A 17594-nucleotide genomic window follows, 5' to 3' on the forward strand; every position below is an offset into this window, starting at 1 on the left:
AACAGAAACGCATACCAAAACTAGCAGGGCACGCAGAGCGCACTAACAAGACATGCTATGTTTTCTTCTCCGTCTTCTTCGTCTTCAAAATTCCGACTTCATGTTCCCTTTCGGAGCCTTAAATCACGGCAATAGATCTAATCCTGTACACCCTAGAAAGTATTTGATAAAGATCAGTTAGTGATTCTTCTTCACCAAAAATTGACAACTTTACATATGGTCCACACATGCTTTCGCATTTCACCCACTCGATTGTTAAATTAGTCCAGAAGATAGTCTGCTTCTGCTTAGGTGCATTAATGGCATTACTGGCAAAAACTTACTTCCTGTGTGTGTGTGTGTGTGTGTGTGTGTGTGTGTGTGTGTGTGTGTGTGTGTGTGTGTGTGTGTGTGTGTGTGTGTGTGTGTGTGTGTTAGCTTTCCTTTGTGGTGAGGAATGCTGTAAGTGATCTAACAAGTGTATGGGTTATTGTGTTTTACCTGCGAGCTGCCCCGCAAATCTATGCATACAACTTGCTTGTGTTTGCATGATTGCGTGTATCATGCACAAGTGTCAGTGATATAGTGTACAACCTCACAGCAAGACCGCAGAATACCACTCCCTGCCTTTGCGTGTGGCCTCTAACTATGACCTCTCTTTGTCAATTTTGCTGTTTTGGATATCATCCAGTTTAAATAAAGTTTAAAGACCTACAAAAGCAGGGTGGACCCACCTGCTGATATTCCGGTCATTTCTTTCTTTCTCTTTAACTTCCTTGTCCCTTAAAACAATTGCGAGTGTTACTGTTTAGGTAAAATAAAGGGCTGTTAAATTTATCTCAGAGATTATTATAACTGTTTATGGGAGTGTGAGCTGTGTTATCCACGTTAGTGGCATTGAGAAATTAAGAGTGGCCATAAGCTTTCGCTCCCGTTCCAAAGGTTAAGTTTCTGGTTCTTGTCAACTGGCTTAGAACGGGGAAGAGAAAAAGAAAAAGACGAGAGCAAAAAGAGGTCAGGACTTTCCACTTTGTCTCAGTCACCTGTGCACACATACCGACGGAACCGCTTGAGGCATCCAAGTTGATGTGATAGAGACAGAGAAAGATTTAAAAGGAAGATAAATGAGCTGTGTTCAGAGGCTGGATCTTCTGGATTGTGCATACTATGATAGTGCCAAAACATGGTCAAGTCTCATAAACTAAAGTTATGGTGCATTCAGATTAGCGAGTCAATCATTTCCAAGTTTATCAAATGGCTCCCAACATTCCAATACCAGCTGGTAAACTGGGGCAACTTCTTCAATGTGATGTGTAACTTAAACACATAATGGACAACTGGCACCAAGTTAATAGTAAATATATCACTACAACGTCTATTTATCTCTAACACCTTGTAAATAACACAACTAGGCTAATATCAAGCGCAAACAGTGTTGTTTGCACCTGGATTCAATTTTTAGATCGTTCCATGTGAAATATTTACCAATGACTGATGACTGGAGCAGAAATATCTGGTAAATATTAACTGGTCACATTATATTTCCCGACTCTACAAAGTGATGTGGATGGCATGAACCCTTGTCAACCCTCCTGACAGTTGACTGGCACATGGTGGATTATGGGATATCGATCACCAGAAAAGATACATTAGGCTACGTTCAGACTGCAGGCAAAAGTGGTCCAGATCCAGGGTTTTTTTGTTTTTGTTTTTTGGGGGTCAAGTGACCAGGTCAGTCTTCTTCAGAAGTAGTGGGAACACTCAAATCTAGCCCAGATCAGATTTTTTCAAATCAGATTCAGGCCACTTCCATATGTGGTCCTGAATCAGACCCAGATCTGATAATTTTTTTTTCTTCAATGTGGCCGCAGTGTGAACAACCAAGGCGGATTTGATGCGACTTTTACCTCAATAACCCTCGCTGCGCCCTCTCTCTCCGCTCGGAGGGGCGGGGCCCCCTGCTCCCGGTGCGGCTGTTAACCTGGGCGGACTGTCCTCAGTGTGCCCCAACCGCGTCGTGTTGCCAGGGCGGGGATCGGCTCACGTAAAAAGGTGATGTCGGCAACCCCCCCTGCAAATGGGTGGTCCGGTCACACAGACCTCTGTAGTGAATTTGCAGCCATAACCCCGCAAAAGGCCAAAATGGCCAATTTGTCTCTCTTTCTCTTCATTCTTCTCCTCCACAGCACCTGCTCATTAATGTTATGGCTGCCATACACAAATATTTTGAAATAAAAGCGAAAATGTTTACTTCCTCCATAACCACCCCTAACTTTAGTGCAACAGCATGCTGCGTCTGATGTCATTGTTATTGTTCTTTTGCGCATGCGGGTCATTTCAAAACCGCAAACCGTTCACACTGGAATCTGATATAGGCCACATTTTAAAAGGTAATGTGAACAGCCAAAACAAAAAATCGGATCTGAGCAAAAAAATCAGAATTAGGCATTAAGACTTGCGGTGTGAACATAGCCATAGTGGTGGAGACCAAATTCAGATCAAATAAAGCTGAATTTCTTTGTTCATTCATTTTCGTTTGGACCCAGCATTGATGCATTATCGTTGATCTTATCGGTCAAGGCATGGACTTCTATGCCAGCCACAAATTGCCGATAATGATTGCTCTATAACCAATCTAAATTAAGCAAACAGCTGGACATCATTTGTAGTCCTTCAGTAGTCCATGAAGTATCCTCTTCATTTATCTGTAGTTCTGATAAACAATTTTAGCTTTATCCAAAGAGCCATCTGCTTCACGCAATAAAGTCTAAATTCAAGATATTTCCCACTACTGGATGATGCATATTGAATTGCATTTGGGAAAGTTGAAGGGAAAAAAATAAAAAAAACTAAGGCCAATGCAAAAGAACACACCATGAAGTGTGGCATGTGGGGTCCTCTGGGTGCATGTGGGTGGGCAGGTCCAGCATGGGTGGGCAAAAGTGTCTCTAAATGTGTTTTTGTGTGCAGAGGTGGTGAGCAAGTATGACTCAAGTGAGGCCTTCGCAAGTGTTATTGTACTGGCACAGATTGTAGCTGATCTGTGTTTTCTCTGGTGGGGTCCAGACATCCCCACAAGAATGGAAAAACAAGGAAAGTGGGCACTTTGAATGGCTGAAAAGGTTATTTTTTTAAGACAAAGGTTAGATATATTTTTAGGGTTATTGTTAGAAATGTGAAAAAGGCTGAACAAGAAGGGAGTGAAAACACCAAATGCTAACCAATGCGATTTTCTTTTCATGCAATGCTCAACACAAAACCAGCAGCCCAGGGTTAAGAGAAAAAAAGAACTAGCTATTGGACCTTTTTAATTAATAACTACTTATTTGGAGGTGCGATGCCGTCCTTCTATCGTCGGTTACAGTTAGTCCAGAACGCAGCAGCTCGGCTTTTAACTGGGACTACAAAGTGTGACCACATAACCCTCTTTCCGCTGGCTTCCTGTCCATTTCAGGATTGTTTTTTAAGATTTGATTGCTTGTTTCTAAGATTTTAAATGGGTTGTCGCCTTCTTATTTATCAGAGCTTTTACATGTCCACACACCTGTCAGAGCACTGAGGTCTTCTAATCAGATGGTCCTCGATGTTCCCAGATCCAGGATAAAAATAAAGGTGACCGAGCCTGTTCAGTGGCAGCTCCAAATCTCTGGAATAGGTTACCTATTTATATAAGAACTGCTCAGGCCTTGCTTAAGATTCTGTTCGTTGGCTTTCAATTCAAGATGAGCTTTGACAACTTGACCTGTTTTTTTACTGTTTGTTTACTTGGTATTGTTTGTGTTTATCATCCATTATGTTTTTTCTTTTTTTTTTTTAGATCAATTATTTATTACATTTTTCATTTTCATAAACAATAACAACAGAACATACAAACACCGATTATGTTTTTTTTTTAGCTTGTTAAGCACTTTGGTCAACTATGGTTGTTTTTAAAAGTGCTATATAACTAAAATTTAACTGAACTTAAGTGTGTGTGTGTGTGTGTGTGTGTGTGTGTGTGTGTGTGTGTGTGTGTGTGTGTGTGTGTGTGTGTGTGTGTGTGTGTGTGAGAGACTGTGTGGTAATGCATGCATGAGTGGCTGCCTGTGTAGCTACTGTTCCTGCAGATGAATAGATGATGGTGTCACCAGCTACCTCAATAAACTCACTGTTGACTTCTATGAATTCTTTTTATACACTTTTTCACCGAAAAGCACAACTCTTTAGCTTTAGATAATTTACAGCCACCACACCAAAACAAAGACACATATTAGCTAAAAAAACTACACAAAACTCTTTATATACTGAGAATTGTACACCAAATTGCCACTCTGGGGCAAGCCCTGACAACGAGGTGGAAGGTTATCATGGGCTGTCGCTACCGCCGTGACTGATCGTGATCCTTGAAATGGAAGCAGTTTAAATGTCAGATTGCTTACTGAGAAATGAGCTCAGCACATGTACACACTTTTAATGTTTCTGATTTGTTTTAAACTGTTACCTTGCATTATGAAGAATTAAAACAGCAAAGTCAGGGAATTGGTGATTAAGTGGTTTAGCAGGAAATTCTCCCACACGTTTTCTTCCAAATTTAGAATTGTATTTGCAATGTGTTGCTCATTTCAGTCGTGACTTGAATCAGTCAAGCCCTATTTGGTAAAACCAAACTAATTGCATGAATTGCAATTCAAAGCCACACACTGAAAAACCTTTTCTACAGCTGCTATTTGTTGGTGTGCTCTAATTTTGCATTTCCATTGAAGCTATCATCGTGCGCATTGAGAAACATCTGAACTATCTAACGAGAAGCTTTAACTGCTGCCTTTGCTGCCAACTCAGACATCTGCCAAAACTCTTAAATGCCAGAGAACCTGTTTGGATACAAACGGATGGGATTTTTTTGCCACTATTAATGTTGTTTCCAACATACATTCACCTTTCCGAGAATCTAAAGCAGGCTGTTATATTCCAGTTCTTACTCTCAACCGAACTCCTTCCTCCATATTAGAAGGTCAAGGTTGTTATTTATGGTGGGTGTGACCTAATATCCCTGCAGAAACATGCATGGAAACACTAAAATAAGCCTTTGTAACTTCACTCTAAAAATAGCCTTTTCAAACCCTTAAAACGTCTGTCACAATATAGATGTTTCTCAACTGTCCCATCCTATTCATAATATTTTGAAAGCAGCCCGGCCTGAGATCAGCAGAGAAACCAATCCTAGATAGGACGTGTGTTTTCATAACATCCATGCAGGATTTTATCTCTTCTACAAGAGGCCAAGACAGCCTATTTCTGGAAACAGGACTTCTGTCTTTTCTTCCAAACGAGTACAGTATGTTAGCATTTCTTCCAAACGAGTACAGTATGTTAGCATTTCTTTGCTGCCTCTGGAAGGTCTGTTTGATTTAGATCCATGCCAGCGACAACTGGGTCCTGATTTAAGACACTGAACTGCAATACTACAAGAGCCAAGGATTGGCTTTCTTTAAATTGATGACTCATCCTGATGCATATCTAAACATCATCAATTCATCGATTTGTTTGTCCAAAGTTTAATTTCCAAGAGAGCTAAAATGACGAAAGTTCCAGTGCCCTAATCTAACAATCGAGCAAACATCTGCTCTCCTCCAACTTTTAACAGACAAAACGTCTACCGAAAACATACATTATTTAAAAGTCTCTGCCTGAAGGGAAGCCTTGACTGCCTGCCTAGGTTCATGATTTCACCTCTTTTCCCAGAGCTTTCCTTATTAAGCTTTTCCATTCAGCAGCTGCAGACAAAGCCAAATCCATGCTCCGTGGCTGATTCATGGATTCATGGATGACCTGCGATCACACATGTCCAAGAACCTTACAAGCTTTTAACGAGGCATGTGCGTTATGTTGTGAGACACGAGGCCAAAAACGAGCTGCAGTCTGGAGCTTAGTGGGAGAACTGAGGAAGTGGAACATCAGTAAGCATGTTTTTTCTTTTCTTTTTTTAATGTACCACAGTAATAATAGGTTCAGATGTGCTTTCATTAAAACGTCTTGTTCTTCACAGTCAATGAGACACGAGAGAGAGACAAAGGGACGGCCAACACTAAGGTTTATGGAGGAGGTTGTGGAAGTTGGACATGAGTGGGAGGAGAGATGGAAAAGATAATTGGGGAGAGATTTGATGACAGAAGAAAAGAGTTCACTGGTCGTTTAATTGGCACAGAAATGAGAGCTGACAGGGCGACAGGAGAGTCTTGTTACTGAGAGTTCAGAGTCAAAATGCTGATATCAGAGAGTGTGTGTGTGTGTGTGTGGGGGGGGGGGGGGTGCGCTACGCGAGTGCGTGCATGCGTGTGTTTTTAAGGGAGGAAATCATTGGAGTAGACTTTCAGCTGACACTAACTAGCCCTCCTTCTTGTGCCAGGACAGAGATGTCTGCCCATTCCCAGGGTCAGATCATGTTAGAACAACTGAGAACTTTTCCACACACCTTTAGAATGGACAGACATAGGCCTACATTATACCTGCAAAAATACACACATTCAGCACATTTAAGAGCATCACAAAACATAACTGAGGTCATAGGTTTTCAACTTTACCCTGTCCTACAACAGAGTCCGAAATTCAACTGCCACTTGTTGGAGTGACTATAGGCTGCAACTAACAATTCCTGTAATTTCCTTATTGATTATCGATTAGCATGCAGAATGTTTGTTCTCCATTAATTGGTTCATTGTTTGGTCTATCTATACAAAGTGAAATATAGTTGGTCAGAAAACAGTCCTTAAGTGAGAGGCTGGAACTTCTCTTAATATCAAAATAGTTGCTTTCTCTGTTGATTGACTAATCAATAATCCCCTAATCATTTCAGCTTTAGTGGTGGAGAAACATTAATTTAGCGAGGATGATATATGAAATAACTTTTTGAAAGGTTTTTCAAGGCAACTCATTATTTGGACATTTTTTCTCTGGAGTGCTGCATTCAATGATTCCAGGTTTAACAGGATGTGTACTTGTAATGTCTTGGTTTTTGTTCTTCAAAAAACCCTGGCAAAACATGTTAGGACCAAACGGTCAACTTTTGGAAAAACCTGAAAACCCTTTTCAAATCTCTTGATTTCCACGCTTTCTTCTTATGTCACCCCCCACCAAACTCACGGTCTATCGGTTGTTCGATCGGACATGTTCCAACGGGGAAAAGCAGCTTCTTTTCCTGCCTCTCCTTTGATATACATGTCCAGAGAGTATGAAAAAGATTTGGTTTCCATATGATGGGAGCCATATGGGGCTCTTACAGTGGAGATCGGAAATGAAGGAAGATGGATAGATGTGAGGAAGGACATTTCGTTGTAGGAGGTGGACTTCCACTCTCCAATTTATATACATTATGTCGTCAACCATCTGTTTCCTAGTAACACCATAACTATCAAACCTGGACCCTATTATTTTTCTAAACGGAACGATTCTGCACGGGCATAATTTTTTGATTATCAGACCTCATATGGGAGTAAAAGCTCATGCATTGGCTCCAAAGTCTGTATCATTTAGACTTACGCATTGGCTCCAAGGTCTGTATCATTTAACAAACGCATACTAAAAACAAATTGGACTTCTATCCAGTGCCAACAAACTTCAGGTACTTAAAAACATGGAGGAATATATCCGCTATTAGTAATTAGAAATATTTTCATCATGATTCTGGCGAAGTTGGACTGATACTAAGTCTCATACAATAGTAGAAAAAAAACTATTATTGAACTTAAAACATCTCTGTGGTTTTATGTGCAGCTTAATGGCATTTTTTTCCTCCCTTTCATGGCTCACTGTTATATCATTTCTTGATATTTTGAACCTGAACTTACTTTCTAGAACTGAAATGATTTGTCAACAGTAAGTTAAGTAAATTTAAATAAAAAAATGGTCCTGGTTTCAGCCTCCCAAATGTGAATGTTTTCCTCGTTCTTTTGAAGTTTTCTCTGATAGTAAAGTAATTATCTTTCAGATTTGGACTGTTAGGACAAAACAAGACATTTGACAACGTCACCATGGGTTCTTGAAAACTTTTTCACTATTTCCTGACATTTTATTGACCAAGCAATCAATGCTGCTTTTTTTACACTTCTGAACTGCATTTCAATGTCTTAGTACAGTACCTATAGTCTGTGCAACGATGATAAAGTTGAAACTAATCTAATCTACAAAAAAACAACATGCATGTAGAAAATATCAAAGCTTTCACAAAGTGGATATACAGTATGTTAAATCACTACTGTGTGCTATCAGCCAGAGAGAGGGATTCTAACAAAAACTGTTGTGAAAATGTAGAACACAGAAAAGCAGCTGACTCTGCAGTTAACAGGCCATAAAGATATGATAACTGAAAACATGATATTGCTACTAGATATATAGAAGGTTTAGCAGCACTTACCAGATGTAGCAGAGGTTTATTAGTGCCCTAAAATCGTATAACAGCATTTATCAGCCCTTTATAGCCATGTTGACTGAGCAAACAGTGATAACACACAGCACCAGCTGTTGGCACACACACACACACACACACACACACACAGACACACACAGACACACACACACCACAGCTGTAGCCACATCCTAATGAGCATTCCAACCATGGAATCCAACATGGGAAGGCAAATATCCTGTTTTCACGTGTCAAGCTGTTAAACTAAGGTTGTGTGTGTGTGTGTGTGTGTGTGTGTGTGTGTGTGTGTGTGTGTGTGTGTGTGTGTGTGTGTGTGTGTGTGTGTGTGTGTGTGTGTGGTGGGTCTGTATATCTGTACTCCATCAGATGACATAGCAAATAGCTGCCGACTCCTCTCCTGTTCTCTTTGAACATATGAATGATCTCACCCTCTGTTGCCGCTCTCCATCTTTTATCTCATTCAGCTTCACTCTTAACGATTTTGTCATCTCCTATGTGAGACATTTTGTGGTGAGGAAACATGACATGTTTGATACCAAATGAACTACGTTTTTTGGTACTTCATTTGTTGTGCAAGGCTTCTTGTCTCAGTGGTCCTTTTACATTTAAAACGTGCGCAGTTGCACTGAAGTGAAGGTTTAAAGAAGAGCAAAAGGAAAGAATGGGAGATAAGTTGATGAGCCTCTGAATAACTGAGTTGTCTGTGATGATAAATATGAAGTAAATCACTGCTTCTACTTGGGTGTTGCATGCAGCTGTGTTTGACATTACTTAGTCTTCTCAAAGTCATATTAAAGGAATAGTTCAACATTTTGGGAGATACACTTTTTTTGCTTTCCTGCCATGACTTAGGGCCCTCTTCTATTGCCCAATCCGATTCATCCTCATCCAAATAACATGGCCATGAAACCACTGAGTGTGCATGCAGGCCTGTGCAAAGATACTGTGTCTCCCAATGTGTGGGTGGGTGGGTGGGTGTGTGTGTATTATTCCTGTGACCATCAAAGCATATATCAAGTGAAAGAGACCTTTGTTTTGCAGGAAATCCCATTAGGATGTTTATTTTTATTGGTTAGAAGATGACAGGTATCATGTATGATCATAGAGACAGAGCGCATTTAAGTCCCGCCCCCAACAGAGTGGGAAAACAACTCTACGCTCTCCATTGACTTGTATTGCTTGAAGCTGCCTCCTCGTCAATTCCGTCTGCTAGCAAACAACAGAAAAATGCCTAAATGCTGCTGTGTGGTAATAGCTTAACTTACAGACATATGGTTAGCCTAAAACTGACATTTGGATATTTGACTTGGTAACAAAATGCTTGCTACAAACGTAACGTCGGTCATAACGTTAATTTTTTAACTTTGTCTCTGTTAATAATTTTTACTGCTGATTCCTCATGTCTGTATCCACTTTTGTCATGGATTATTTACCCTGTTGGTAATGAATATTACCACACAGGAAGTTTAAGGCATGTTTCTGTTGTTTGCTAGCAGACGGAATTGACAAGGAGGCGCCTCCACACAATACAAGTCAATGGGGATCGGAGAGTTGCTTTCCTGCCCGGAGCTTTCAGAGTATGACGCGATGCGCTCTGTCTCAATGGTATAAGAACAAGAAAGAGCCAGTTCTTGACCAAAAAAGGGCCAGGTTGCCAATATCATGTTATTCAGCAAATACTTAGTTGACGTCATTTTGGCCCCGTCATCTTCATTGAGTCATGAAGACACAAGGCCAAATTTATGTCCTAGACCTTCCATCAACAATATGTGTGTTTACAATAATGTAAGCCTCTTATTTTTGTGCTACACCCATATAAACACCCCACGTAACTTTGGAGACATGCCCAAGCCCTGCTTAGATAACCAGAGAACACACACACACACACATTGCCAAAGAATCACTTAACTTCTCAAGTCCTACCTCCATAAAAGAAAAAATAACTGCTTGTGTCACTCACTGAAATATTTGTCCCGTCCCCCTCAAGCCCTAACACTGACTGTAACTCGATTCTCCGATGTGGACTTGAACCATAACACACAGAGCCTGCAGGGGAGCAGGAGGTGAAAAGACAGAGAGAGAGAGAGAGAGAAAGAGAGAGAGAGAAGGTGTGATAGAGAGAAAGGGACGGGGGGAATTGTGTATTTTGGCAATGGAGTCTGGTGTGGGAGGTTTATATTAGTATATTAGTAGGGGCTTTGAATTAAATCAAAATATTTGCAGTGAAGGATTTGATTTGACTCAAAATTGGTTTCTGATGATGAACATGTGTCTTTGTGTGCCAACCTGTAACTTAGTGTTTTTCCTCCGTGTCTCTACGACGTGTAACGTTAGACAGTCAATCACAAGCATTATTGGATCTTGCTACAAGCATGCTGAATGGCTATTGAGCTATTGGTGACGCTGATGAGATTTAGTCCTAGGTATTAAAATTTGGTATTGAATGACGGGGCATTTTTCAGTACTCAATACTATGGAGGCAATTCGGTCGGTGCCTAAAAGTTCGGTACCCAGCCCTAGTAAACGGTAATGTTGACCTTCACCTTCAGCAATAAAACCTGATCCAGTGTGAAACTCTAGGATGAATATACAGCGTGGACTATACTGTTCTATACTGCGCTATAGGAGGTAGTGTCAGAAGTGTCTTGGCAAGAGCAGCGGAGGCCACACAGGGAGGCTGGAATGAGAAATGGCTGTGTGTGTGATGATGGATGGAAACAACTAACACTATTTTCAACCAGGTATTTTAGCTTGGGTGCAATCAGTCAGTAGTTTAGTTTAGCAGCTGGCAGCAAGATCTCGTGGCTCTCTTCCACTCACTTAAAGCGCCGCTTAAAGCCTCCTACAGAAACATGTAGGCAGTGACTAAAACAGCTGAGGTTACGTAACGCCAACTCTACAATTCAAGCCTAATGTGGCCTAGTGGTTAAACCCCCCTGGTTTGAATCTGGTTGAGGGACCTTTGCTGCATATCATAGTTGCATATCATACCCCCCACCCCCATCTCTCTCCTCATGTTTGCAGCTCTTCTTCAGTCACTCTCGAGTGAAAGTACATCCCACAAAAGAATCAAGCAATACTCATTTTTAAAAATTTGATAGTTTTTCTACTTTTAACTGTGGAACCAAGGCATTTTGGGCCAAAATAGAAGGGAAATATGTGGGGGGAGACATGCAACACGGATGCCCAGCCGGAATCATACCGGGGACGTTGTGATCTTAGGCCACACGACAAGCTGATGCCACCTGAAATTTGTTTTTTAAAGTTTAAAAAAAACTAATGAATCCAAAGAAATGGAGTCTGGAAAAGGCAAGTGGAAGTTTGGAAGGAGAACAAGTGTCTGCTGGGTCTGTGGCTGCAAACAACCGTTATCTGAATATATATCAATTCATTTGCTGATTGTTGATGTAGTGGATTAATCATTTTGTCTATAAAATGTCCAACAATTGTGAAAATGGCCATTACAACATCCCACATCCCAGGGTGATATCTTTAAATGTCTTATTTTGTGTGCCCAACAGTCCAAAATCCAAAGATAATAGATATTTGCGGTTCCTTTTCTGTTGATCGGTTAATAGATTGACTAATTGTTGCAGCTCTACCTATACCTACAGCAACTTAGCCATCCATTCTTGGCAGTGACAAATGTTTCTTATGCTGAACTGACCTTTGGCAAACAAGCAGACATAAACACTAAAAAACCTTCACAGAAATGATCAACATGACTTTAGTCCTGTAGCCTATAAGGTTTCGATATTTAATTTTATAAAAAATACTGAGGTCATTTTAATATGGCTGGTAGAAGGGTGCTACATCACCCGCGTTACATTACCTACTTCAAATTGTTGTAACTTTAACATTTTAACCTACTGCAGCCTGAATCTGATTCTAATCTGTTAAACTAAAATCACCTGAAGGTTTCTTTGTTGACCAAACTAATTTCTCAGGATTTTCCTCAGCTTTCTATGCTTTGTATGCTTAAAGGTCATCTGATCATCACAAAAATATCAGGATTAGATCATAGATCATCATCAAACACACACTTAAATCACATAAACACAGCTAGAAAAGACAGAAATTGGGCAATTTTAGGGCAAAACGGACCACACACACATCTACACACAGCCTAACAAACATCCACATTAAGCTCAAACTTCTTCTGTGTGAATCAGACCACACACACACACACACACACACACACACACACACACACACACTTGCACAAACACACATCGGGTGTATTGTTGGATGTAAGGGTGAGTCAGAGATCACAGATCTGTGAACCCAAACAATAATAAAGTGGACCAGTGAAATGTAAGGAATGGAATGCCCCACACACACACACACACACACACACACACAAATAAAACAAAAATCCCCCAAATTTTACACGCGTTAACACAAATGCCATGAGAACCTGAGCCTGTAGACCAACTCAACACTTGTCACTTAACTCGGCAAACATTAAAGGCTTTACGCAGATTATAGTTTTATACAAAATAAAACACTCTAACTGTTACAGATCTGGAGGCGCATGTGACCCAGATCAAGGAAGACATAAAACATGGGACTTAATCGTTTTAATGCAGATAAAAGATGCAACATACTGCAACCGAAACATGGCTAATATTTTTTCATCCCTTCAGTTTTCATCACACAGATGAAAAATATCTTAAATGTAAAGAAGTTAGATAACAGAGTTATCAGTTTATTATCACATAAACGGAGAAAATCAGCAAATCCTCACAATGGAGGAACTGAACCAGGAGAATTTTGACTCAAATAGTGAAACGATTATTATAATAGTTGCTGATTTTTTTTTTCTTCCTGTTGATCGACTGATTGTGACAGTTCTAGTACGAAGTTCCTTAAAACTAGACATTAGTTTTGAGTTCATTATTTAGTAGCCCATTAAGATGTGACTCAACCAATGGATTTATTTCTGCCTCTGAGAAATGCTTGTACAAATTCCAATCGGATGAACACAAAACACACATTCAGAGTATATTTATGTATAAAGTGAATAACCGGTTTGCACAAAGTGCCTCATCCAGCTAAAGAGGACACAAAATCCGCAGCGGACATAGTTGCATGAGATGATGTGTATGTGTGTGTGTGTGTGTGTGTTTGTTTGTGAATGCTGCAGCAGCACTGAGGCAACACCGGAGCGTTCCTCATTGTGCTGTGTTCATTGGTATCTTTTGTCTTAACCGGGCTGGCACGGGGTGTAACTCTACTGCGACTGAATGAAGGGCCTGTTTCCAGAATAAAAATAGCTGGCCTTCACATGAGAACCAGGGGATTCCCCACATGCAGATACATAGCTCCATGTTTTTCATTATGGTCTCTGTCCAGTGTCATCTCCAAACTATTCAACGTGATTTCCTGCTACCTCCGACGTATCATAAACACAACTGAAATCAACCAAGAGATCAAGTTGTAACTTAGCCTTTTAACTTGCTAATAAATGTATATATTCACTTATTATCTCATCAATAACAGATATAAAAGACATTTCCACAGCTGACTGCTGATACAGGATTGTTGATTTCATGCCAGTTAGTGAATTGGAAGCAGGTACAGGAAAACTCTCATATGTTTGCCTTTATATCATGTCCCCTTCATGGCAGGAAGGCCGTAAACCATAAAGATCAAATGGTATTCAAATGTGTATCTATTCAAGAATGCAGTTTAGCCTGTGAATGAATCTAATTTATATCCATCTAATGAAAGTATTTTGGGGCACTTTTCTGATTGTTACTATACAGGGTGTTTTAGTAGGGCTGGGCAATATATCGATATTATATCGATATCGTGATATGAGACTAGATATCGTCTTAGATTTTGGATATTGTAATATCATGATATGACATAAGTGTTGTCTTTTCCTGGTTTTAAAGGCTGCATTACAGTAAAGTGATGTACTTTTCTGAACTTACCAGACTGTTCTAGCTGTTCTATTATTTGCCTTTCCCCCACTTAGACATATTGTCCACATCACTGATGATTGCTTATCTAAAATTTAAGTGTGAAGATATTTTGTCAAAGCACCAATTGCCAACCCTAGAATATCGCCGCAATATCAATATCGAGGTATTTGGTCAAGAATTATCGTGATATCTGATTTTCTCCCTATCACCCAGCACTATGTTTTACTTAGCTTCATGTATGATATCGGAGTTTGTCATATAGTTAAATTGATTTAAGCCTTATTGCATGTGGGGAATGTTTACCGCTTCTCCTTATTTAAGATGGCTTCTCTTTGTCACAAACCATTTGCCTGATGAAGGTCTAGCACCGAACCATCGCTAAATAAATGTATCTTTGCAAGGTAGACAATGTACAGGAGTTTTGTTTGCAACTTTTGACTACGACTTTTGAGTAAACTTCTGTTCTCATTCAAACTTGTACAAAATGATAAAGTATAGGGACTGTGTCTCCCTGATGATCCAAGACAGACGTTAACTTTGCTATTGCTCTACTTCAAAGCAGTGCAAAAATAGTATGAATGGACAGACAAATCTTTTCATCAGTTAAGAAAAAAAAAAACATGTATTTTAACTATATTCAGCTTTTTAAGGCAGTGTGTCATAGTATTATACAGTCCAACCGGTATTTCCCCTCCTGGGCATAACACAAAAGCATCTATTCTAGAGCTCAATGAACATTTGATTAACCCCATGATAACCACTGGTACACATGATTAGTAACACAATATGGCAAATAGCAAAAGATACCTGGACTGACATTAGCACTTGTTTTTGCAGTTGCTGTTGCAGTTGCTGCCCCGAGACTCTGGAACAAGTTACCCCCTGATATTCGCACTATCACAGATGTAGCTCTTTTTAGGTCCAAACTCAAAACGTGTCTGTTTTGTCTGGCCTTTAATACGTCGCAGTGGTGTGACAATTTCATTCTTTTGTTTCGGTGTAACCTTTTCTGATTTTACTGTTTTCTATGTTCATTCTTTCTATTGTATGACATGTGTTTCTGATGTTAAGCACTTTGGATACCTGCTGGTTTTTGTAAAGTGCTATATAAATAGATTTTGATTGATTGATTGATTGATTGGTTGATTGATTGATTGATTGATTGATTGTTGCTTGTTTAATTTCACCCATGCTGGCTCGCCAAAAAGTCACAGATTTGATCCTTTTAATGTGAAAATGTTGTGTCGGCCACACTGAACTCTTAATGTTTCACTAACTGTATCATCACTTTGCATAAAAACAGCGGCTAAAAAGCTTCAAATGTGAATTGACTCCTGCTGTTTTTTAATGAAAACTAGCTGCAAAAAGCATTCCTTTTTCTTCTCCAAGTAAGTGTGTCAAAGAGACGCTCAGGTTTTTACTCATGTGGAGAGAATGAATGGAGCCTCTGAGGTCTGGAGGAGTAAATGTATCAGTCAGATTTTTTCTTGATACCAAATCCTTAACAGAGAAGGGAGGAGGACAGAAATGTAAGAGTGTACTTCTGCAATACGTTCTGCCTCAATGCACTGAACTCTAAAAAAGCAGATGAAGACAGGCTGTGAATGTAGCTGAGTTAATGATGTGCTTTCCCCTGCTGGGACTCACTGAACAACATCTCAATGCCCCCCCAAAAAAAAAAAACTCTCGCTCTAAAGATCTTTACAGTGAAGATCCACAGGCACATTGAACAGTAGTATTATTTATGTAATAGTACATGTGTAAGATTATTTCAGGGGCTAAAAACGGCTTAAATAAATCCCCAGGAGGTTAGCCCACCTCCACCACTGACCTGCATATCTCACCTCTGCACACAACATCTGTAACCTACTTAAAAGCAATCTACAGCCTCGGACTACTTTCTGCCGTCCCAAATGGATACAATATGTCCATGTGAGCAGCAACTTAACCCGTTTAGCTCGATAAACGCTGGCGGACAGACAGGCTGCTTATTCCCTGCCCATTTAGGTTCATTGCTTGTAAATTCCGGATTGCATTGTTTAACAAGTCCAGTACGGCAGAGCTGTTTTCCAAGTCAGAAAGCGGGAGCGAAACTCGCCAAATCTCTTCCACAAAAGAAAGTTTCACTTCGTGCAATACTATTTCTACAATATTTCAGTCGTTTCTTTCAGCGCCCGGTGTTTTTCCAGCATCACTTTAACAGTAAAAGGGACATTCGGCTGTAGATATAAACGGGTGTATTTCTTGCCAGTTCAGTGCGCAACAGCGTTGTTGCATGTTAACTGTTCAAAGTGAGTGGAAAGCAGCTCTTACCTGCGATATGGACATGTTCAGGTAGAGGAAGAGCCCCGTGGTGGAGGCTATCTGGAGCACCACCACGACTATGACCACCATCGCCACCCACATCTTGGACGGCGCTTCCCGGCGCCTCGTCCCGTTCGGCCCGCCGGCCGGGACCATCATGTAGGTGGTGGACTCGCTGCTAACCGATCTGAAATAATCCTGGTGCTGCTGCTGTGCGCTCGGAGTGGCCATGGCATTCCCGACGCATGAGCAGACCATAAAACCGAGGGAACCGCAAAACGACAGCAACAGCCCAGCAACAACAACAGCCTCCGCAGACTTGGGCGCAAAATTAGATCTCCATGCGTCCGCCGCCAATGGAGCTGTTCATGCGGAGCTCAGCGGGGTGGGAGCGGAGCGGGGCGGGGAGGAGAAAAGGCTGCAGGTCGAGCAGGCGGCAGAGACACGAGCTGGAAGTTAAAGTTTGGATCTGTCCAGGTCTGTTCAGCGCGCGGCTGCTGCGTAAAGTGGGACCGGAGCTGCTGCTACTGCTGCTGGAGGAGGCAGCAGCGGTGGACTGATGCGCTGCAAATGAAAGAGAGCAGAAAAGAGGGGGTTGGCTTAACCTTTTCACCCTGAAGCTGTTGAGGAATGCGCTCTCTCTCTCTCTCTCTCTCTCTCTCTCTCTCTCTCTCTCTCTCTCTCTCCCTCTCGCTCTCGCTCTCGCTCTCTCTCTCTCTCTCTCTCTCTCACACACACTCTCTCACACTCTCTCTCCCAATATCGACTGGCTGGAGTTCAAATTTTATAAACACATTGGAGATTTGGATGCTTTTAAATAGCTTTGGTGTTTTAATGATGTCTGTTCTGTTATCGATAAAGATGACGTTTTTACTAGATCAATTATTTTTAAACAAACTGAGATTTTAATGCATCAGCACTTTTTAATGTTAAACTGTACAACTTGTAAATTTGTTAATTAAGTGTTTTTGTACAAATAA

General features: G+C 40.7%; 1 protein-coding gene across 1 annotated transcript in view; it reads right to left on the reverse strand.

Moving 5' to 3' along the window:
* Positions 1-17243, reverse strand: part of tnfsf10l (TNF superfamily member 10, like) — a 56215-nt gene extending 38972 nt beyond the window's left edge. The window contains exon 1 of the mRNA XM_028564357.1: positions 16624-17243. Within this exon, the coding sequence (XP_028420158.1) occupies positions 16624-16872 (249 nt within the window). The 5' untranslated portion in view covers positions 16873-17243. The remainder of the gene's footprint in view (positions 1-16623) is intronic.
* Between the last annotated feature and the right edge of the window lie 351 nt (positions 17244-17594).

This window comes from Perca flavescens, chromosome 19 (assembly GCF_004354835.1).
Source record: "Perca flavescens isolate YP-PL-M2 chromosome 19, PFLA_1.0, whole genome shotgun sequence".
Classification (NCBI taxonomy): domain Eukaryota; kingdom Metazoa; phylum Chordata; class Actinopteri; order Perciformes; family Percidae; genus Perca; species Perca flavescens.